The sequence below is a fragment of the Pomacea canaliculata genome, linkage group LG1 (assembly GCF_003073045.1).
Source record: "Pomacea canaliculata isolate SZHN2017 linkage group LG1, ASM307304v1, whole genome shotgun sequence".
Classification (NCBI taxonomy): Eukaryota; Metazoa; Mollusca; class Gastropoda; order Architaenioglossa; family Ampullariidae; genus Pomacea; species Pomacea canaliculata.
This window is the reverse complement of record NC_037590.1, coordinates 23,946,741-23,970,569: the sequence shown is the minus strand read 5'-3', so window position 1 is coordinate 23,970,569 and position 23,829 is coordinate 23,946,741. Positions and strand designations below refer to the sequence as shown.

At 36.7% G+C, this 23,829-nt stretch overlaps 1 protein-coding gene across 1 annotated transcript in view; it reads right to left on the bottom strand.

Moving 5' to 3' along the window:
• Nucleotides 1–506: 506 nt before the first annotated feature.
• LOC112560700 (1-phosphatidylinositol 3-phosphate 5-kinase-like) overlaps nucleotides 507–23,829 on the bottom strand; it is a 44,131-nt gene continuing 20,808 nt past the window's right edge. Inside the window, exons 26-47 of the mRNA XM_025232717.1 lie at nucleotides 23,631–23,739; nucleotides 23,322–23,397; nucleotides 21,792–21,870; nucleotides 21,165–21,246; nucleotides 20,745–20,856; nucleotides 20,388–20,474; nucleotides 19,611–19,707; nucleotides 19,278–19,372; nucleotides 18,477–18,525; nucleotides 17,154–17,234; nucleotides 16,893–16,954; nucleotides 13,139–13,282; nucleotides 10,070–10,171; nucleotides 8,917–9,013; nucleotides 8,552–8,631; nucleotides 7,867–7,970; nucleotides 7,061–7,189; nucleotides 6,394–6,493; nucleotides 5,346–5,507; nucleotides 4,571–4,645; nucleotides 3,978–4,085; nucleotides 507–3,736 (exon numbers count right to left, since the gene is read on the bottom strand). Of these exons, the coding sequence (XP_025088502.1) occupies nucleotides 3,705–3,736; nucleotides 3,978–4,085; nucleotides 4,571–4,645; nucleotides 5,346–5,507; nucleotides 6,394–6,493; nucleotides 7,061–7,189; nucleotides 7,867–7,970; nucleotides 8,552–8,631; nucleotides 8,917–9,013; nucleotides 10,070–10,171; nucleotides 13,139–13,282; nucleotides 16,893–16,954; nucleotides 17,154–17,234; nucleotides 18,477–18,525; nucleotides 19,278–19,372; nucleotides 19,611–19,707; nucleotides 20,388–20,474; nucleotides 20,745–20,856; nucleotides 21,165–21,246; nucleotides 21,792–21,870; nucleotides 23,322–23,397; nucleotides 23,631–23,739 (2,062 nt within the window). The 3' untranslated portion in view covers nucleotides 507–3,704. The remainder of the gene's footprint in view (nucleotides 3,737–3,977; nucleotides 4,086–4,570; nucleotides 4,646–5,345; nucleotides 5,508–6,393; nucleotides 6,494–7,060; nucleotides 7,190–7,866; nucleotides 7,971–8,551; nucleotides 8,632–8,916; nucleotides 9,014–10,069; nucleotides 10,172–13,138; nucleotides 13,283–16,892; nucleotides 16,955–17,153; nucleotides 17,235–18,476; nucleotides 18,526–19,277; nucleotides 19,373–19,610; nucleotides 19,708–20,387; nucleotides 20,475–20,744; nucleotides 20,857–21,164; nucleotides 21,247–21,791; nucleotides 21,871–23,321; nucleotides 23,398–23,630; nucleotides 23,740–23,829) is intronic.

Here is a 23,829-nt window from a genome sequence, read left to right as displayed (position 1 = left end):
TACAATTTAAAAAGTGTTAGGCAACTGGCGTAAGCTTTATCACCACAAAAAAAAAAAGAGTAGAAAGAAGTTCTCTGTTTAAACATTCCTCTCCTACAAATAAAGACCATCAACTCTGTGTGTGTGAAGAGGGTGGGCAGTTATTTCGAAAGCGGCAAAGCTATACAAAGATGGCAACATTAACGGCTGGCTGGCTTCAGAAAGGGGATAGCCTTACACGGGTGGCGTTGGCGCTTGGGGTGTGTGGAAGTAAGCAGTGACTAGAGTGAGCCTGTAGAGCTAAACATCTTTCTGTAACTGTCCAAAGTTGTCTTTAGCACCTTATTTCATTCCTGCAGTGGTACCTCTTCTGGAGACAAAAACTCCATGAAAAAAATTTCACAATCAGAAAGATGGCAACTTCAAGATCTTTAAGTCTAGACAATGTGCCATAAAGTGAAATGTGAGGAACTGGCAGTAATTTGTTCTGAAGGCCCTTTACCAACATTAGAGACTTGAAACTGAAAGAAATTCTTACATCACATGTTTATTTATCACAAGATAAAGTTGGGGCAATAACAGTTTTTGTTCAAGGAATGACATTTGGACCAAAAAAAAGCATAATTCATGGGCTGGTCAGTTAATTCACATTTGTGACACCGATATTGTAAACAAAAGCAGAAATAAAAGAAAAGTACATTTTTCAGCAGTTTGAAAACAGTATGACTAGTACATCCCCATTATAACCATCCTACCATGAAGTTACAAGAATGTACAGAGAGAAACAAAGTCTACTCACCCAATATTGACGGTTAAACTAAAATTTGAATACCAATGCCCCTGAACCCAGATTTTAATTACAGTCAAATATAAGCATTAGAAGTTGGTGTATGGAAGACATCCCACTCCTTTTGCCACCTTTAACCTTATGCTGGGTGGAAAAAAGTGTGCTTTTTTTTTAGTCGCCAGATCTCACTTTACCACATGGCCATGCAGCCTTACCAAGCCTCCTTACATACTCCCCCCAACCCAACCCTCCAAAAAAAGTCTAGCAAACAAATTCTGTCTCAAATACAGAGGAGATACTACAGAACACTGATTTATTAGAACCGTCCTTTGATATGATTATGTACTGTCAATTATATTTAAGTGCAATTTGATGCTTTCAACTACAGAGGTTAGGAGAGTTTGTGCCACCATGCATATTTTTTTCTACTTTCTTCTAACACAAAGACAGACGATTGTACAATGACTTCTAGTGATTCCCTGAATATATATCATTTGTCAGAAAGCAGTCAAGAGTCAAGTTCTAAGCATAAATCTTGTATGTACAGAATTGCACTGTTGCACACGTAATAACTTCCTACAAACGCTCTTTTCAGAAAATAATATCTCCCAAATCTTCATTTTCCTAACAACTTGCCTTCCAGTAATTGCAGATGTAACACTAGCATTACACATGTCCAAGGATAAAGGGCTTAGCATGTTAATAGTTTCTCTCACATGGCACCTTGTGTGCAGACATGTAGGACTGTGTGTGAGAATGAAAGCCCACATGCATGTGCAGATGTGAAGACACAGGAATACAACTTCAAAAATAAAGGCACTTACACATTTAAGAATATTGCACAATGATTTTGTCAAAAGAACGGTGGTAACAAAACCAATGTAAACCAAAGGTGATCAAATATTGTATGCAAGAAGACATGTATAAGTTAGATGGAAAATACATTAAAACCTACTATTTTGTTATTTGTTTCTTGCTATTAATATGTACATCATATATAATCTATGACAAAGAAATACAATAAATTAAAACATTTTTTCCTCTTACACACTTTATGCTAGAACTGGTATGAAATTCTATACATACAAGGCCTTCCTCCCTTATAAGTGCAGCTTGTAAACATGTAACCCCAAAAGCAGCCTGAAAAAAACTGACCTTCTAGTAAACTCAACTATTTTTTATTAAAACTGCATTTCAGCAGAAACTGAAAAATTATTGGAAGCATACCTTAGTTATCATATGAATAAATGCAAGCAAATAACTTGTTTAGTCTGAAAATATTGTGACAGCACTGCAGTTGCCCTTAAGGATATGCCATTTCTTATGAACAACAGCATAGACGCACTGATTAAGGCTCAAAATGGAATTTAATAGTTTCAAAACGACAACCTGTCACCTAACCAAAATGACTGTGTAGCTAGTACACAGCTTGCCAAAAAATTATTTCTACACAAACTACTTATTTAACTCTTTAGTACAACATAAAAATAATCTGCACAAGAAAGTATAACAATTATCAACAGATCTGAAAATACTTCAACACTTTTTATTGCTCTTGGTCTTTTTTGGAACAGACTAACGCATAAATAAGTGTATAACAAGCATCCAAAATACAAAAACATTTTATAATCTTGTAATAATAACATGTATACAAAAAACTTTTTGCAACACCAAGAATTGGACAATTTCATTATTTTCATAACTTAACTAGTGTGTTCAGTTTGTATATCACACACCTGTGTGGCTGTATCAAGTATCTGTTTTTATACCATCTGCCATCGATTAGAATTAAAGTATCAGAACCCCTGACTAAACAGCACCGGGATTTGGAAAGTACACTGTCACAAGCCATCACTATCCAGATAACAATTTAAATCCAAAGCAGTGTATTTCTCAATGCTTGTTGTCTGCTACAAGCTCAGATGAAGTACACGTTCTGCTCCTCACAATCTAATAACCCAGAAAATCCTGCGATGTATGTACTACAATTCTCTTCAACATTTCTCTTCAGGATATCAACTGCTGTGCAAGAGTTTTCTCATAGCACACAGATTTGCCAAGAACTTAGAGGCTCATAAAAAAAGTCTCCTTCAAGTGGTGTCTAACACAAATGTCTTGGTGTAATAAGCTGTTACCAAGACTAGTTTTATTAACATCTGTCAAAAGAAGACAGCTGGTAAGGCAGAGCTACAGCCCATAACAGCTTGTTTTCTTAGCATTTTTTCATTATCTTTTTATTTTATCTTAGTAGATCAAGACAAATGAAATATTCAAGTAACATTCTCCAAGACAGCAAATGAGTCAGTTCTTAAACACAAAGTATAGCTGAGCAGCCAGAATTATAAATAATGTCCAAGTCTTTCATACAAAAATGCACTAAATAAAAGATTCTCTTTCATGTTGCATAAGTGCTAGCATCTCTTTCCAAAAATAAAATGGCCTATTTCTGCAAGTGAACTGAACCCACAGGCACTTTTTATGAATGGAAAAGGAGATACACACACTTCCCAAGCCATCAGTGGAATGAAACAGAACTGGGAAACAATAATCACAGCAACAATGTAAATGGATAATTTATCATATATAATATATATATATTATAATTTATATTGAAACATGCAGATAGGGGAGAAATTTAATGTTTTAGATCATTGTCTCGTTTGTCTTGTTCCCGTGCAGTTTTCTCTCATTGACTGAACAGATGGTAAATGCACTGTCACTTTCTGGCCATCTGATTTAATAGTGTCCCTGAAAAAAGCTTTCAATACATTTTAATTTAGAAATCACACTTCAGTCTACACAAGGTGGCAGAATATTTAGTAGACTACACTAAGTAGCTCACTGCCAAAATCCTTGCTTTCAAAAACATTTCGCACCTGAGTAGACAGATTCTGCTGGGGTATGCAAAAGCATCCCAGATGGTCTCCAGACACCAAGACTAAGATTCCTTCTCTTTTCCTGCTGGAAAATCTGCAAGACATCCCATCAAAACTGTAACTAATTAATAAAATGTTTCTAAAAGGCTGCTTGCACATAGATTGTGTGTGTTGGGGGAGGGGATGAGAAAGAGAGACTATGCATGCCTATATGTGTGCCTAGCATGAATTACTTGTGTAAGGTCCTTCCCATAGGTACAAGCATCTTCCCATAAAAATAAACAAAGTCCCACAGCAAAACATATATCATTCAATAGGTAATGTAGCATTCACACCTCTTCCCAAGCCATGCCACTGGTCAGGGACATGAAGAAAGTAGCGATTCATTGCCTCCAGAAAGCGCTCTTTGTACAGTTGTGGTGAAACTACAGTTGGCATCCTGCCTGTTGGAAAAGAAAGTAGCAAAGCTCTAATCTCAAGAGAAAAAAAATGATATCACTTACTTCAACTGACACAGGCAATTTACTGCATAATTATAACCACTACTGCACTGATGTACCATGACCATGATAACTACAGCTGTGATCAAGGCCCAGTCTTCTGGACTCATTTGTTGAATTCCTACACATTTTTGTTCAGTCTATAAATATACATTGTCTTTCACCTGATGTATCATTTTCTGGGTGAAACAAAATCCTGAATATCAAGACAACAACTGAACCCTACAAACTGAATAGTATAGCAGAACATATTAAGAACTGACAGTCCAAACTATAGTAAATACTCCACATATTATCCCACTAATCTAGACTGTGACAAAGCTAAGCAATGCAACTGTAAACAAAATGCTAAAGACATTGAACACTTTATCTTTCTATGCAAGCATGCTTTTATTCCTTTTATTAATGTTGTGAGGAACATAACCTACCCTGACCACCAAGTATGCCTGCAGACTTGACAACCATCTCTAGCTTTTTATCCCAAGTAAATGTTCGGATGTAGTCTGAAAACACATTTACATAATTATGCACTAAACTTTCCACAATTCAAAAATTTCACTTTGGTAATTCTATAGTGTGGTATAAATCTTATATATTGTCTATGTACTTACAAATATCATCCAACTCTTCTCATCCATAAAGCTAAGAGACAAAGTTTTCTGATTAACATTTTCTTGCTATTCTAACCTGAAAAGCATTTAATAATAGTAACAAACACAAAATTTGTAAAGCACATACTAACACTCCTAAGGAGAATATGCTCTTAGCACCTAAGAACACAGAACGAAACATGACAGCATACAAGGGACAGGAAAACAATCAAATAACATATAAACTATAAAAGAATAAACAACAGTGCTAACAAAGAATAAAATCAAGTCCAAAAAAGCAAAGAGGAGCCAAAAGACAAGAACAAGAACTGAGAGTAACATGATATTGCAAAAGGAAGACTAGCAGGGAAGGGTGTGAAAAAGGACTAGCTTTGTGGGAAATGGTGTAGGAGTAATTTCATGGAAGAGGTGCATTTTCAGTGCAAAAACTTTTTGTTCAGCAAGATCAATCTCTTTGAAAAGGCATGAAAACAAGCTGTACACAGAATATACAATACTGTATTATTTCAATGTTCAGTGGTGACAATTTTAATGAAGAATGTCACTTAATAATGTCAATAAAGTTTCTGCATTAACATTGTAAACAACTCACCAATGATACCAACGACCAGTTCTTTAGTTCCTTCATCAAGCCCCAGCAGAAGTGAGTAATCCATCACGAGGTTTGTCGACAGGAAGTTTGAATCATTGGTGATGGCTGACTTAAGCACAGTCTTGGAATGAGGTCTCAGATATAAAGGGTTATCCACACTCACTGTATAGACCAACAGAGACCGCTTGACAATTTTAACCCATACTGTTTACAAAATCAGAATATAATATAGCCTTGTATGTAAATTTGTCAACTCAGATGGTTTGGTATTGAACTTATTTGTTGTATTCTGGAGGAAGGTTATTTTTTCACCAATTTAGATCTGCAGCCAGTCTTGGAGAAGTCATGTGACTGACAAAACCCATTGTATACTGCATCACGACATGACGCAGAAAGTAACTAAGATCATTGGAGATGGAAAATCTTAAGCTGCTGTTAAACAAGTGCTATTGTAGTGATATACTAGTTTAGGAATAATATTAATAAGGAAAAAGCTCCATTCAGACTTCAATTAATACTGTAGTGTAGAATATCAATTGGTACAGACCTACACATTTTGTTGTCACTAAGTGACAGGAGTAAAAAACATGCTAGGGAACGTTTTGATTCTCCAGTATTTAGAAAGATAGTTTAGGTCAGGCAAGTAGTGACTTTCCAAGGAAACACCACCACCCTGAGAGAAATCTTCAATGTATGAAGGCTGTGAAGAAGGGAACTGTCTAACCTTGAGCCATTAGCAGTCTGCTACTGTCAAGTCATTGACTGACTGGTCTCCCCTTTAGAGGGGAGAAGCAAGTATTCAGGTATTTAGTGCTTAGCAAAAATTTATATGATTTAGATCAATATGTTGTCATTTAATTATAAAGCATGGATGAATGACACAGTATGGGAAAGTGTTAGGAGACTCATGGCTTTGAGGAACAATGATGATAACAATGTAAATGAACAGCTGTAAAACTGTTAGGGAACAGATCAATTTTTTATACTCCAAGTGCATCTCTATGTCAGGGATGTGACAAAAGATATTGTTCATGAATCATTTTCTTACTTTTCAAAAGATTCTCATCCAAAAGTACAAGTTCTTCCTCCCCTTGCTTTCCTGCTGTGTTCACCAGACGATTACGCACAGAACCCTTCAGATCAAATTTCTGAACAGACATGGATACAACATAATTATATCATAATGATTTTTTTAAAAATGGGATGCTTCAATACCAAAGCTATCCCATCTTGAGGCTCTTCTGGGCATGGTATTAAAATTGATAAAATAGAAATAATCAGGTTATAAACAATTTCATCTGCTTTCGCCAGCTTTTGTGTAATTTGAAATAAGGTGTTTGTTTTTAAGAAAAGTTGTCACTAACAGTGAAACAGATTTATGTTTCTTTTGTCCTCATAAAGCTAAGCTGAGAAATTTATTTCTTCAAAAGGTCTGTTCATTCTGCTTTAAAATGACTTTATAAGTTTTGATCCCAACTAAACTATCTCATCCACAGCAAACCTGACTTCAGCAGTGACCATTACCAATACAGAACTAAATGAGTTTTGAAAAACTAGGATGCACAGAAATAAATTGAGTTCCTGTCCTTCCAAGAAGTGTTGTCATGACCTTTAAATCTACACCAAATTTAAATCACCAATGTTGATCAAAATGTTTATTTTAAGCTTAAAATAAACCACCAAGTTATTCTGACAGAATACAGAATAAATCTGACCTGTGAGATCTTTCTGTTGTAGAAAAGGTTCTCCATGACAAGCAAGTCTTGTTTAAGAGCACTGTTAGTATGTGTGTTACGAAACCCAATCCGATACACGCCAAGAATTTTTGCCAAAGCAGTAGGTGTCTGTTTCACAGATGACGTTTACTCCATAAATGATAAGCACAGGACATCATCCCTCACCCACCAATAATTCAGCTATGTCAAGCAAAGACAGCACTAACTTAAAGAAAACAAAACTGAAGTTTTGTGTCAGCTGACAGTTTGATTGACATACAATTTAACTTTTTTATGTCTTACCATATAAAGTTGAACACTTAAGTTTAACAAAGTTTAAATTTGTAAAAGATCATTGTTGTCACGCTCATTTGAATTTAATTCGACATGCTAATCTTCAAATATAAGCTTGGTGATAATTACATTCAAGTCTTCAGGTAGAATGCACTATAATAGGCATGTGTGAATAAATTTCTCACTGAACATTTTAAGCAGTTTGTGCAAACAGGAAATGGGAGTATTAATGTATCAGCTCTATAGATGAGCTTCTGGCTGCTGCTGTGAATTAACCAACTGATCAGTCAGTACACAAAAAATGTCAATGACTATGACACACACTAATGAACAGAAAAACAAAAAAACATAAATGCTTATTTCCATGGATATATAAACATACACATACATACACTCATTCTCTCTCACACACACACAAAAATGCTTACACTAAACAAAAATATTGCTTATAAAAAGTACAACAGGACTAGGCACATCTGCTGTGTAGAAAACATCTACCATCTCACTCGTACCTTTTCAGTATGGGCCTTGGTAACATACTGAAAATACTGTGGTCCAAACTTCTCAAATGATTCCACCTCCATGCTGGACATCTGCTTCATGATCAGCCTGTCATCTGCACCACACAAAACACCACATACATTAATTTTACCCTCCTAAAGCCATCAGCAAAGTCCTGTTATCTACTTTTTTCTCTTTAGGATGTCTTTTATTTATTAGGCAGAATATCTCAAATGGTCTGGTTTGTGCTTCTGCAATTTCTTGCTGGTTGGAGTAGTTGGTGGCAAAGTGGCTCAAGCAACTGTCACCACCACAACAGTGAGAATCAGATATCTGGATTTGGCACCTACAGGACTGACCGTTCTCCAGGTACTTCGGTTTCCTGCTTCTTTTGTGTGTGTGTGTGTGCATGCATGCATTTCATAAAGGTAAATTTGCCCGCCCTAAAAAAAGTGAGAGCTTGTACCCCTGCATTTATGTGAAACACTCTGAGCCCATTTAGTGCTGGAAATCTAATGTAGCATTATTATTATTTTGGTTTTGTATATTACTCATAGCTTTTACTTTTGCCTTAATTACTGATTCTATTGGTGGTATATCCTTCTGATCTGCAACAGCTTTGTGTAACTTTTAATACTTAAAAGCACACATGATAAGACATGCTACATGCATGTTACACATATATAGACAGCTTACCATCAGTTTTACAGAAGGCAGATCCAGACTTGCCTCCCTTGGCATCCCATGGTTTGCATCGGCTAAGTGACCTTATGAACCTGGTAATATATGTGACACAACAGGAAATTAACAAGATCATGCAGATGTTGACCTACTTTGACACCTTAAGATTAAAAGCTTAGAACATGGCAAAACCCACCCCTGTTCAGTCTTATATCTAGAAGTATGAACTGGAGGTCTTCATCTGGTAAAGCAAGTCAGTCTCTTTCTGTCTACCTTGTCACTACAAGCAATCTTTCTGCTAAATTACTTTATGTATTTGACAGCAACTAGTTATAGACTTTAACTAAGATAATTCTGAGTCAGTACTGTACAATACTCACATCTCTTCTCCTGCTGGAAAGATGAGTTTACGCAGCTTTCTGAACTGCTCAGCAAAGTATATTCGACAGTAAAACCGTGCAGTGTTGTCAGAAAACTCTGAATAAATTAAAAGAAAAACCAGAGAGTATTCAACTGGTTTAAAATCTGTCTGAATCATATTTCTGGAAGTCTGCACTTGTGTCAGCATGTATTCAAATATGCATTTATTTGTGCAAACATAAACACATTAATACCATTACTTGCTTCTAAAATAATGCAAGCACTAGAAAAATAGAACTGATTTTGTAAATTTGACATATTTTTGCTTCTCTCCTATCTTCTTTAACAGGAGACCTGCTCATGCAGTCTGCAAGTCAACCTTCTTTGAGCTTCACAAGATCAATCACATCTGACCCTTCTCAGCTTCTGCCACAAAAAAACTCATGCCTGCTTTTGTACTGTCCCAGCTGATCACTACAGCTCTCTACTTGTTGACATCCCTAACTGCCTGCTGGTCACAACTCAAAGGGTTTAGAATAATGCCACACCATGCTATGCCTCCCCTCCACAAGCTTGACTGGCTGCCAGTCCAATCTAGCATTGATTACAAGATGGCTACACAGTGCTATCGCAGTCTTCACAGCTTTCCCCCACCATACCTGTTTCAGCTACTGACGCCTTACCACCTCAATTGATCTCTTTGGTCTGCTTGTCTTGCCCTCTTCTCTGTGTCAAGCACCAAAGTTTTCCTTCTCAGGCCTCAGTGTTTGGAATTATCTGCCCCTTTTTCTTCAAACTATGTCTACATTCAAAGCCTTCAAATCCAGGCTAAAATGCGATCTCTGAGAATATTTTTATCTAGCATACTATTCCACTGACTCCTCAGTTCTTCATTTTCATCTATGTTTGCCTTGGTGTCATCTGTTTGCTGATACTTATGTTTCTTGTACAGTTAACTGTTGGTTTCTTTGTAGTATTTTGTGTGGAGTGCATTGAGCATATTAAAAATTCTGTTGTTATTATTAGTTCTGCCACATTGTTTATTTATCTCTCTTAGTTTGTTTCTTTTAATCGTATTTTGTAAAGCACAAATAATTACGCTTACATCTTCCTACACCATGAATATCTAAAATCAATTCTGAAATGTCATCAGTAATAAAGAGCCAGACATACGTAGTTCAATGTGTGGGTTAACCAGCTGTTTCCCTGCTTTAGCTTTGTCACCATCTGGCAGGGCAATGGTCCCAGTATTAAAGGTAAAACCTTCTGAATCATCTGGAAATGGGAAAAAAAATAACACAATTAAATGAAACCCCTTTGGTTTTATTTTTATACGTCCTCTCTCCCATCAGCATAAAAATATGTCCTACTGAATGTCATAACTAATTAAGTCAACAATACTTCCAGACATTATCTACACAAAAAAACAAGTCATGATCTCTGTTGAATACATGGAAAAATTTTGAATGGTTGTAATAATTAAACCTTTAACTCTTCTGCACAAAAAACGAGGCACAATACCTTAAGAGGATTATTACTTATCACAATTACAATAAATTAGAGATATATTTTAATTTTTATACCTTTTGCCTGTCATTTACTGCCAGCATAAAAGATTTCTGATGATAGTACAATAAATTACCCTTCTACAGTTTTCATGAATCATACTTTGCTGTTTTACTGACTTCAATAGGAAATGCATTTAAACTAAGCCTCAACCAATCATGTGATAATTAGTAGTCATGCGATAACAAAGGTAAACACTGAAAAATGCACACATCAACAATTTCATGAAACGGAAAAATGAAGTTTTCCTTGTAAATTGTAAATTTTAAATATGTAAACCGTAAAATTTACTTCGTGTATGAGAGTATCAGAAGCGTGTCGGTTATATGCCTATTTGTGTGCATGGTTGCTGATGATTTGGTCTATGTATGATCTATGTAAAGTGCTATGAGAAAATCTTTGGAAAGGTGCTATATAAATCCTCATTATTATTAATATTAAATTGGCTTTTTTCAATACTTAACAGACCACCTATTTGCTATTTGCTCCTAATAGTCGGGTCATCTGGTAAACTTAAATGAAATTTTTCTTGCAAATTTTCTTCAATAAGCATCAGCAGACCCAACTATTAGGAGCATATGGACTACAACTAATAGTCAATTCATCTGGTAACATTACGAAAGAAATAGCTTTTCTGCAATAATTTATTTTTCTGAGATACCACATGACATCAATAGGTTTATCTAGAGCACCTAGGGAAAAAAATCTTCAGATAGGTAAAATACACCTATCCTGCCACTTAATTTCTAATGGCTACTTTAAGTAAAACTTTCACATTGTGTCATCTGATAATGTTAGCAAACAAAAAAGGACATTATAAATTCCCAATTAGCAATCTTGGAGAAAAAAAATCACACCAACTTTGAAAATCAGAATCAGAATTCAAATAGATTAAAAAAAAGAAGAAGAGAGAAGACCAGAAATGTGGAATGGGCTAAACAAAAAAAAAATCTACGAAAAATGGAGGAAAAATCAGTAAGTCTAACACTAAGCATTCACCTGCTTTACAAAATTTAAAGCAGTTATAAAATGCCATAAACTATCAAACTAACCTCTACATCACATGTGGGCAACAGGCAGGCTACTTTTGCTGCATTTAAGTTTCTAAAAGAAATAGTATCTAGCACCCTCCCTCTCCCTTCTGTCATATTTATGAATGCTGAAGGTCATTATACTGTCTCAGAAAACCAGTCCACACTAAATTTCCAATCTAACATCAGAAATCCTCAGGCTAACAACTGAGGTAAAAACCTGATCCACTTTGTCACACATTTGCTCATTACACTGGATAAGTGACAAGCCAGCAGCAAAGAAGGGAGAACAAAAGATGATGTTCTGTAAATGAGACTTTTTGCTTCTGGTTTAGATTTCTTTGATGCTTGTGTTCATCTGGATAGTGTGCACTGATTCCTAAAGCCTTTTTAACAGTGATGTACACATTTTAACAGCAAAACAAGAGGCAGTTGGTGACACAGTGGCTAAAGGACATGTCACTATGACACATGAATGATATGCGATGAGTTAAATCTCAGTTTCAACATACTTTCTCTGGATATGACACCTGTTTGCATCAGTGGTTTTCTCTGGGTACTCGGGTTTCCTCCTGCCTGTGTGTGTGTGTGACTTTGGTATAAATGTATGCTGTAACTCTGTTAACTAAGAACTTTTATAATTAGGTACTCATCCTGTGACAACCCACTCATTAATTAACTCCAATTAACTTTGCAGAATGTACTGCAGAAAACAGCTATTTTCTGGTGTTTCTTAGCTTAGATGATTATTTGTAATAAATAAAAGATTAATTTACTTAGTTCACTTTACAGTTACTTGTACTAAAAAAACTGATGAACACTTATATCACTGGCCAAGTTCACAAAAACAGATTGCTTATCCATAAACACTGATGTTCAGCTCTCGAAGCTTTTCTATGGTATGAAATAATAATCTTTCACCTATAGAACTCTTTGGAATTTCAAAAAATTGCATATAATACAATGTGCATACTATTTACATACAGTTATGAATTTACAAAAAAAAAAAAAAAGGCTCAAGAAAATAACTACCTTTTATCTAGCTTCCTTAAGACATTTTTTTTTAGCATAAAAGAACCACAGGGACACACATAAAAGATCAAAATATTAGCTAATAAAAGGAAAAATAAATGCTTAAGTCTGCTTGGGTTCTGTTAAATCTCACTAGTCTATCTAAGACTCCAAGGTATTATTTTTAGCTGCTCAAGGGTTTAATCACACTGAAGGATGTAACAAATGCAACTTTCAGTGATTCATAAAAAGAAAGCATACAAGACAGAAACCTTAGTTTTTGAGATAATATGCATAATTGAACCAAACACAGACATCAAGACAACCTTTAGGTTTCATGCTATTTACACACCAGCACTAGTTTTGTTTCCTCATAATCTGTATCATTGCAGAGAAATTCTGCAAGCCATGCACACAGAGACTTTCCATGTGTGCAAAATAACCATGCTCAGAAAAAAATGCAGTGGACCACACACAATCACTGTTCTCTGAGACATCTGAGAAACAAAAACTGCACAGACACAGCAAAGATGAGTTCAGTTGCCAAGGATGGGAAAAGATGGACAGATCTGCTGGGGAAGGATTAATGCAGCAGAAAACTGTGAGTGAGTGTTCACACAGTGCAGAAGAATACCTTCCAAACTGTCCCAGTCCATGCGTGGAGTGTAGCGCACGCTATCAATACATTCCCCCTTGCGAGCCAGCTTTGGGCTAGGTTCGCGGCTTACCCCTGCCCCTCGTAAGAAGGAAAGAACTCCACTACTTGCTTTGCGTCCTGCTGGATACATGGATAGAAGAACATTCCAGACATAGGCAACTCTGCATGCATAGAGCTGAGATCTTCAAAAAAAAAAAACGCAATCAAACCAGCATCACAAGCTTTCAAAAACTAAAAAATTTTCTGGTAACAAATATGACAAACTGAATATCTTAAATCTTTTTTGCTGGTTTCTTTTGGGGGGAGGGGGTGTTGCCCAAACTACCAGATAAATTTAATCTTAAAAGTATTTCCTATATACCATCACAAACTCCACTCTAAGTATTCATGTAGTGCACAGGAATACTCCAAATATAATTTAATCACCTAGTGCATACAAGTTTATAAAAGTAATCATACATTATAGTTTATAATATGAAATGCTTCTTCTTTTCCTCTTTCTTTTTTTGCACCCTTTCAGAAAATCCTCAGAAATCATCTGAAGATAATGTTCACGAGCTTATCTGGCAAGAAGTACCTTCACTGATAATTTAAACAGAAAGCAATAAAAGTGATAGTTGTAATCATCTTGGGCTCTTCAGTCTTATTAAGTTTTTTTTCAGTGAGGTTTTTTGTAAATTCCTTGTCCAAGGAGGCAGAGGCTACCGGTGTGAAAAAATGTTCTTTTCTTTAAAAATAAATTTCCCCACATACTGTGCATGATTTCCTCCTCCTCAGTAAGTACACTGAATAATCTGCTGATTCTTTAACAAAGCTGAGGCTCTGGATAAAGTACTATTACTCTTGTCTTTAACACATCGGACATGGGTTATTTACATAATTCTGACCATTATGGCATTAACATGAAAGATCAACGGTCACGTCATGAATCCCGCCACCAAATTTAAATTCAAAGCAAAGATTTAATGGGGCTAGAGAAGGGAAAGATTGAAATACGAAAGCTCATGATAATGTGACCGACATTTCATCCTCATTTGTGACTACAACTGGATAATAGATCTAGTGCATAGATCTAGAATATCTCTTCGCCTTACCAGCTTACAAGGGCTAGCTCTTTTGTATTTGCAGTTTTCTAAGCAGACCTATTGTGAGTTCATGCCTATTATTTGACATATACTTCTTTGTCATTGTGCTCAACTATATCCTTGTTTTGGCCACATCTGTCACCTACCCACTACGGAATCCTTTAAACGCGCACTGAAAACACACCTCTTCCATAAATATTACTCCTAACAACCTTTCCCATAATGCTAGTTCTTTTTCACACCCTTCCTTTTGCAATATCATGTTACTCTCCGTTCTTTTTCTTTGGTTCCTCTTTATGTTTTCTGTATTTGATTTTATTCTTCGTTTAGTAGGTTGTTTATTTTTTTTATAATTCATATGTAATTTGTTTGTTTTCCTGTCCCTCGTATGCTGTCCATGTTTGGTTCTCGTTCTTAAGCGCTAAGAGCATGCTCCTTAGGAGTGTGAATATGTGCTTTACAAATTTTGCATCTATTATTATTATTTTTGTATTCATCTACAGCAGGGATGCCCAACCTACGGCCCGCGGGCCATATCCGGCCCGCGAAACTTCTGCCTACAGTACAGGAAATCGGCATGTTAGTAATAAAAAAAAAAAAAACGGGAAAAAAAAAACGAAAAAGGGAAGAAGAAGTATTTATCCCCACGTAGGGGCGTCTCTCAATCTTTTTTTCGATGGACGAACATTTCGATTCAGTTCTCTGACTTGGTGTCTCTACGATGAGGCCGGACATTCAGAAGTTGGTTTCGGGAAAACAACTTCAAATATCCTGCTAATTACTACATAATTAATGGTAAGTACAACTTGTTTCTAATAAAAAAAATGATATCTGCTCTATTTTTTTTTTCTTTTTGTATTTTTGCGGTGAAGTGGCCCGCGACACGGCTGTCTGAAATGGATATGGCCCGCAGGCCGAAAAAGGTTGGGCATCACTGATCTACAGTATTTTATTTTCCCATCAGCTGCATGCCTTCTCTATCTTGCCATAACAGTTTCTTTGTGCAATTTGCTGGTAAGGCGGCCACAGTTGATGCAGTGTGTTCTATCTTTTCTGCTTCATTTTCAAGTAAAGCGGTACAGTTACAGATGATTTGATCTATAAACAAGACTATTTTCAAACATGAATTGATCTACTTTGACATTGTAAATTAGAACTACATGCTGTAGGAATAATTCCTGAACATCTTAATCTGTGAAAAGAAGCTACACCATTGCCAGTTTTGAATCTTATGATCAAACTGACTTGGTGCTCTTGTAAAAAAGCAATATAACTCTATCTTCCATAATATCATTTTCCGCCAACGATTATAGCAGTGTTGGGAGATCACCTGCTCTGTTTTGGTCTGAACCCATGTTTTGAAAATGGGAGTTGGGGGGGGGGTTTCAGGTCATATATTTTTTGACATACTTTCTTACTGTTGTCGTGCTTTGCTCCAGGATTGAAAGCAGTGCTTCTCTTGCACTGGTCTAAGGCTGACAGGAAAGTGTTGGATGGTGTGTTTAGCTGGTGGAAGCAACTGTGTTCTTTTGTGTGTATGCAGTGTTATTTTACTTTTCCTACAGTGTTAAATATTATATTTTCATGTGCATCATGTGCATTTGTATGTTTTGGTGTGTTTGTGTATTATGAAAAAAAGAAAAAAATTTAAAAACAAAGTCTTTTAATTATAGTAGTGTTTCAACAATTCACAAAGCACCAGACTAAAACACTACATCAAAGCATAAGGATTTACATCTCATGAAGGATGACAACAAGTTGAGCATCTTGAAAGTATTGTAATAATGGATTTACACTCCTTACCTTCTGATGGCTTGTGAACTCATTATAGTTTTTCAAAGGTTTTCTGCAGGCTACCCCCCCCATGAGCAGCAATAAAAAAGACTTATACCTATTTAATCCTTTCTACGACTGGATCTGTGGTATAAATAGGAGCATTTGCAGTCTGGATTAGATTTTTTCAAATGAACTGAGGAAGCTGGAAGCACTTGCCAGCTAATTCTTTCATCATCACATAGGGCATTTTACAGACAACAGGTTTGCATGTGTTTGTGTGTGTGATTCTTTGTAAGATGCCATGAGTTTACCCACAGGGGCAGGATATGCTATGTAAGTTAACTTTATTTTTTCATAATAAAAATATAAGCTAATGTGAAAACTTTCATCTTCACTGGTGACTACAAGTAGATAATAAAGATATGCTGAATTAGTTCCTCCAGAAGCCAGATACCAAAAGGGAATAAATATGCACAGAATTACTCCTGTTATTTGTTAGCTCTCTTCAACAGGTCTAGGGATGACCAATGGGCAAGTCTCACTAGGATAAGTAGTAGCAGGCAAGAAATACTACTAAGGTTCATGTCATATGGTAAACTGGCAAAGTTGTAAGAACCGTTTAACCATTAGACTTTCATGTTCGCACAATTAACTTTTAAAAGATAAACCTTGTATATGATTTCACTAAATTACTAAAGAACAAAAACTCACACCAACATATAACTCCATCACCCAATAGATCACAATGAATATTAGAGTAAGACGTGTAGCAAATGAGAAAAATTCTGCCGCAGTGTACCTGTGCACCATTAACAGATCTCCAAGCAAGCACACTCAATCAAAGTAAACAAAAGGATATCTTCACTGACCTGACTCAAGCATTGCCTCCACACTGGTATCTGGGACTTTTGCTCCCTTAACTGCAGCAGGACTGAAACAAATAGTAAACTACTAAGTAAAGTGGTTCAGTATGCATATGCATTCATACATGTATATGTGTCTCGGTGTACATCTTTTTGTGCAAATGTTATTCATGTGTCTATGAATTTATTTAATAAAGGAGAGAGAATGTGAATCATAAGGTAAGGGAACTGTGTCAGTGTGTGACAGATAATCAAAACTGTTCAAACCTGCTGACAGCATTTTCAAGTTTAGAAGGGCCCCAAAAGCCAGAAACAATGTCTCGAAGTTTTACTTGATAGTCTCCAGAACTGAAAATAAAACCAAAAATTAATAATACAATATTAGAAAAGACATTACTTGCAATGACTTCACAACAAAAAGGTGCAAATGGTACATTTTTTGCCACATTTTTTGTCATTAAGTTTCCCTCATAAGGTGGCAGACAGACCGAAAAGGAAAGGACACAAAGTGATGGACATTCTTGATGCATGTAACGCAAAGGAAATGCTGACTAAAGTGGCTGACGGAGATATGGCAATAGGCATCCGCCAAATTAATGCTCACTGCATAGTCTACTGGGGTTTTTGAATGTCTGATTGACTGCGCTGTTTCCATGGAGAAGGCGGTCCCCCTGCCCAGTGTTGAAGAACTGCCACCATTGTAGACTTTAGCACCAGCAGATGCAGGAATAAAAGTCTGGTGTCAATATGGATGCAAGAAAGAATCTCTGTCCATAAAGGCACCAAAGTGAAAGGAGGTCTCCTTGTAAACAACAAGGCCATCCTGGACCATGTTGAAACCCAAAGGTCAATCGGAGCATGACACAGCCAAGCATGGGTTCATAAACAAGCATCAACATGAGGCCAGGGTCTTGAGGCAAAGGTCTCTTCTGGAGAAATAAAATCATTCATGGTTAACTTTGGCAATCTACTGAACAAAACTTCAAACAGAATGTGAGGAGTGGGAGACTGAGTGGGGAAGGAGGCAGGAGATGAGGCGAAAAACTACTTGCAACTGACATAAAAAAGCATGAGTTAATTCTTCTGAAATGTCCAGAAAATGAACTAGCAGGAAGACTTCAATAAAAAAGAAAAATCATGGCAGCTCAGAAGCCTGCTGCCTGGAAAAAAATTCCTCATTATCAAAATTAGAATCCAAAGTCCTCGCAAGTGTTGCATGCACATGGTGACTAGTGCATGATTACTTAAGGCAGGGCAAAAAGCAGAGGCAGTCGATCATGTCAAGAACACCTACGTAACACAAATTAGATCAGACACGTATGGCACACTAACAGGTGTGTCTACCTGCCAGACAGGTAAAGACAGTGCCCCACCACCTACCCCAAGAGGGGAAAATTGTCCAACTGGGAAGGGTCAACGAGGGACAGAAAAAGAAGAGTCTATAAAAAAATATTAAAAACCCATGGTGAGTAGGGGAGAATCCACAAGCACTCAGACACCACAGCAGAAAACCAGGAATGCACAGGAAAAGCAGAAAAACTGGTCTTACCTGCCAATGCCAACCCCTGAGTGTACTAGCGCAGCCCTCACCTGCAGCAGTTCATCCCTTCCAACATAAGCCCATGATTTTCTGACCATCCTGCGCAAATGTCATGGCCAAGTTGTGATAAACAAGAGCAGCACAGAATGCAGGTAGCAGGTGAGAATTAGCAGATAATTTTGCTTGGTGGCAGATTCCGCAAACATTCTCTCTTCTTCTGTGGTTGTCATTAGATGGTTCCTTTCATCTTACAAAAATGAAGAGCCCCGTCAAACAGTTGACAAGGATAAGCAGTAAAGGCAAACAGGCTAAAGAGCATGATGACAGCAAAATGTGCATGTAGCACAGCCTGTGAACCAAATGAAAAGACTGGTGAATTGGTTCACTGGTTAGTTGAGTAGGAAAAAGCTTCCACACTAAGGCAATTTTGCACGATGGGGAAGAGGGAGGGAGAGGAAACCAGAGAAAAAACAAACAAGTGTCACATACAGTATCCTGATATGAGATCTGAACCCAGTGCTCTCACTGCAATGGTGACAAGTGACTGTTCTAACCACTACACCACATACCCATGATTGGTGAACTCTCCATTTCAGAGGCTACTGTAGCAGTCTAGGGTGGAAGCAGCTGACGGGCCTCTGGCAACAAGGGCTACTAACCCCATTGACCAGGGGCAATAATTTGTTTAATTAAAAAGCAGTTGTAGCCCTAAGCACCTAACAGTTGAGTTGTCTGGTAAAGTTAAGGAAATACTTTTTAATAACAAGAGACTAATTTGGTTTACAACAAGATTGATGATTAGTTTTAATGTTATTCTGGATTCATAAATTTTATAATTCAGTAAAACTTACCTAAGGGCATAAGCATGATGGAACTAGGCTCCTGGTCATAGACTACAATAGGTACTCGTTCACAAGGTGTTAGGAGGTGGTGCTCACAGGCATCACTATATCAAAAGACACGAACTTTCTAGTCAGTTGCACTCTACAACAATTAAGCATCGAGCAAATTGTAATTGGAAAGTAATTTTTTAAGAGCTTCTCTTTGAATACATAATATTCATCCAGAAGAATAATTTCATAAACATGAGTTTATTACTTCATTTCCTTTACAAACAAACAAAATTTCCAATATGAAAACAAATCAGGAACACCAATTAAAAAGTGATTTGATGCCTTCCTCACAATGGCATGGCAATGGGAGTAAAGCCCGTGCTGGAAAGCCATCGGCGAGTGGCCCCTCTCAGATCGCTAAACCAACTGTCTGCAGAGTCCTCTGCCTCTGCACATGACAACATGAACAAACACATCTTGAGATGCTAGAGGAAATTTCATATGTAATGATCTTACATCACAAAGGAGTGGAACTTTTGTTTAAGAAAAAATTAAATAAAAAAAACACTTTCCATTCCATCTTTCTCCTATGTTCACTCATCTAATCTGCAAATGCCAACACTATTCACTGAGTTCTTGAGTACTCTATGTATTCTTTTTTTCTTTTATTCTTATGTTTAGATTTAACTATTTATAACTATTTAACTATTTATAAGCAAGGTAACCAATCCACCTTCCACTACCATCTTATCCAGGGAGCAGACAGTCTAGTAGTTAGAACAATGGCATATGAGCCTGAAACCGTGCACACCTGTGACACAATATATTTTCCCCAGTTGACCCCACTGTGGAGTACCGGACTCTGCAGAAGGCTAAGGAAGGTAATACAACAAGAGAGAAGAGTACTACCCTCACAAAAAGATGGCCCCCAAGACAAATGACAGCTCTAACAACTCACTCCCTTACAATCAAAAGATCACAGGATTAACTTTACCTTTAAAGTTATTATAAGTCTACTCAATGTTTAGATGCCCTTTATAAGTTGCAAGACTCCTTACTAAGGCATACTTTGGCTGCCAGTGTCATTATCTAATGAAAAGTATATTCAAGTGAGCTAAACTGTTTTACCATCTGTTTTAATGATTGTCTGCCCTTCTTTTGGTACTTCTGGTTGGACGAGAGTGAGTGAAGGGTTACTTCCATGGCTAGTCATAGCTGCAAACACAAACTGCTATATTACATAGCTTTACCTTTGAAATAATATACTTTCTAAAATAATGCAACTTTTTTAAAATCAGATTTTATGTCAACAAATGGAGCAGAAATTTTCTTGCATCACATCTAGTGTGGAAATGCAGTTGAAAAATGAGAGAATGTCAGTGTTGTAGTGACAAGTAATGGCAAGCCAGTCATATGGCCATAAGATGAAGACTCAAATAATAAACCAAATAAAAAATGCTAGCTGGTCATTTATTTTCCACAAACCTGGTTTAGGATCCTCTCCAATTTTAGTTTCTACTGACAGACTTTGACATTCTCCACTGGCTAAAATCTGTGACGTACGTTCCTCTCCTGACTTCTGTAGGGCTTTCTCTAACTACAAGAATAAATAAAGCCAAGTTGCAACAACTTCCACATATGATGAACATAAGGATGCAAAATTGAAAGTTGAATAAAATGGGTTTTTTTAATTTCGTCATGTGAAAAATAAACAGTTTGTAAAGGTTACTGGTTTCCTATAATTTATTCTGATATTCTGCTTCTATGAATAAAATGACATTCCCTCTACAGCACATTTGAAAAAGTTTGTTTTTACTTTTTTAAATCACATTAAACACTTGAACAGGTTTATTTTATTAAAAGTGACAAGTCTAAAACTTACGGCTTTATGAAATTCTAACTTACTTCATCGCAAGAGGAAATTAATTCTTTTTCCTTTTTATTTCCTTTAGACCTTCTCTGCTGGTTTGTCATGAAATCCTGAAGCCTACAAAAAGAAACAATGCACGAAAATTGCAGTTGTTATGCAGCAAAACAATGGAACTCTCTCCCTTTCCATATTCGCCACCTACCCACTATTTGAGTCCTTTAAATGTAAGCTGAAAATGCACCTTCTGTAAACATTACTCTTAACACCCTTGTCCACCATGCTAGTTCTTCTTCACATCCTTCACTGCTAGTCTTCCTTTTGCAATATCATGTTACTCTCAGTTCTTGTTATTTGGTTCCTCTTTGCGTTTTTTTGTATTAAATTTTATTGTTACTACTGTTGTTTATTCTTTTATATTTCATATGTTATTTGTTTGTTTTCTTGTCCCTCGTATGTTGTCCATGTTCCGCTCTTGTTCTCAGGCGCTAAGAGCATCCTTCTTAGGAGTGTGAATATGCGCTTTACAAATTTTAAATTAATTATTATTACTAGTCCTACCTGTAGTCTCATTATTTTATCAATATTTTACACTTGTATTGGTCTTTTAAAACAATAAAACCCATTAAAAAAAAATTTTTTAATTTTCAAGAAAATGGCCTCACCTGGTGTTCCAATGCTGAACTGATTCTGAGATCATTCTCTTCAATAAAACTAGACTGTCTTGAATTTCAAATACAGAAGCTGTGACAGACAATTTGACACAAAACTTCACCCTTAGGCCACTACTTTAAAAGTATTACCAAAACTACAATCTATTGTGTAAATTATCAATGCATTAGTATTCGTTAGTATGTATGCCAGAACAAAAAGGAAAAATATTTCACTGGGAGACCCTAAGAAGATGCACATTTCGTTTTATTTTTCCAATCTCCATATAACTTCTAGAGATTTAAAGACTTCTTTGTAAAAAAAGAAACATGCATGAAGGGAAGAAAACATATCCTAATTATCATTAAAAAAGCTTTATTTTAAACAAGGTGATACAACCTAGATGCAGAAACTTACTATACATTGTTTAAAGAATTCTTATGCTAAGTATATCTTTTGAAACCAATACAGCCTAGATAAAGATACCTAATGTACATTGGTATACTAGGTATATATCTGAATCATTTACATTTAAAACTATGACAAAAAAAAGTGAGTTTCCTCAAAGTTCTATTCCAGAAGTTTATGGATATTTCTAATGACATCTAAGGCAAACTATTCTTCTTCTTCTTATTATTATTCCTTTTCTCCCCCGCTGCAACTACACCATGCCATCGGATCTGGTTCTGGGCATCCTTTTCCAGTTGGGTCCATGTCATGCCAGCTGCCTACGTCTCTCTGTGTACTGATCTCCTCCATGTCCCTCCATGTCTGCCTGGGTCTGAAACCCTGCGTCTCCCCTGTGGGCTCCAGTCCAGAGCTTGTCTCGTTAAATTGTTGGCCAGCTTATGCAGGGTGTGACCGATTCAGCCCCACTTCCGCTTCTCGATGTCTTGGCTGGCAGGTTTTTGGTTAGTTCTCTCCCACAGGTCTGTACTGGAGATCTTGTGCCATCTGATGTTGAGAATGTGGCACAGACATCTGTTGACGAATGTCTGAATCTTGTTGGTGATGGTGTTTGTCGCAAGCCATGTCTCAAATCCATATAGAAGGACTGACTTAACGTTTGTGTTGAAGATCCAGATCTTGGTGTGTAGAGATAATGCCTTAGAGTTTCAGATAGGTCTCAGGATGTGGAATGCAAGCCTGGCTTTGTTTATTCGGCTTCTTACATCTTCATCTGCACCTCCATCTTTGCTGACTATGCTGCCAAGTTAGGTGAAGTGGTCAGTCTCTGTAATACATTCCCCATGTAGTTGGAGTGAGGCTTTGTGAACTTGTTGTTGACCCGCATGAAAGGCAAACTATAAGAAATGTGACATTTTACATTTCCTGATTTATTTAAGAAAACATCAAGCCTTAGCAGCTCACACAATCCTGAAACTTCTCAAAGAAGGAAAAAAGTCTAGAGATTCATCAAGTACAACTCCATAAACATACCCTGAAAGTCTGACAGTTCTGCGACATGTAGGCGACTCTGCTACCTTTAAAACATTACTCATGTTAACAAGAAAAATTCTCTTTACTTTTTCTACAATGCTCACCTTTTTCCTCTGGCTCCTCAGGTGTTAAACGATGCTGTATGTTGGTAGCTGTCTCTCGAAATTTTCCCTTTTCAGTCTGCACACAGGGGAAGAGAGGAAAAAAGTAGATTCTGTCTATAAAATGCTGAAGTTTGCCAAAGATTTCTAACTGACAAAACTGAACGAATCCCTCAAATACATGAAACATAAATCCTGGCAGTCCATAAAACTGAAATGACAAAACTCAGGGATTTGAAGCTCTCACAAATAAATAACAAAAATTGGAAGTAATTGGCAATAATTAGGCCTGATTGGTTGAAAATTACTTACTTGTTGTTCTGTAAGGAAGTCTGATATAGTTCTGAGGGTAGAATCTCCAGCCATGTCAGCTTTCAGTTTCATTGTGATCTCCAGAATCAGACTGAAGCGATCCATGCCCCTGCAATTGCCCCAACTCTATGAGTAGTTTAGAATATTCTAGATGGGGATAGTGGGATAATATAATTAATCATCACTAGCCAGCTCTTCA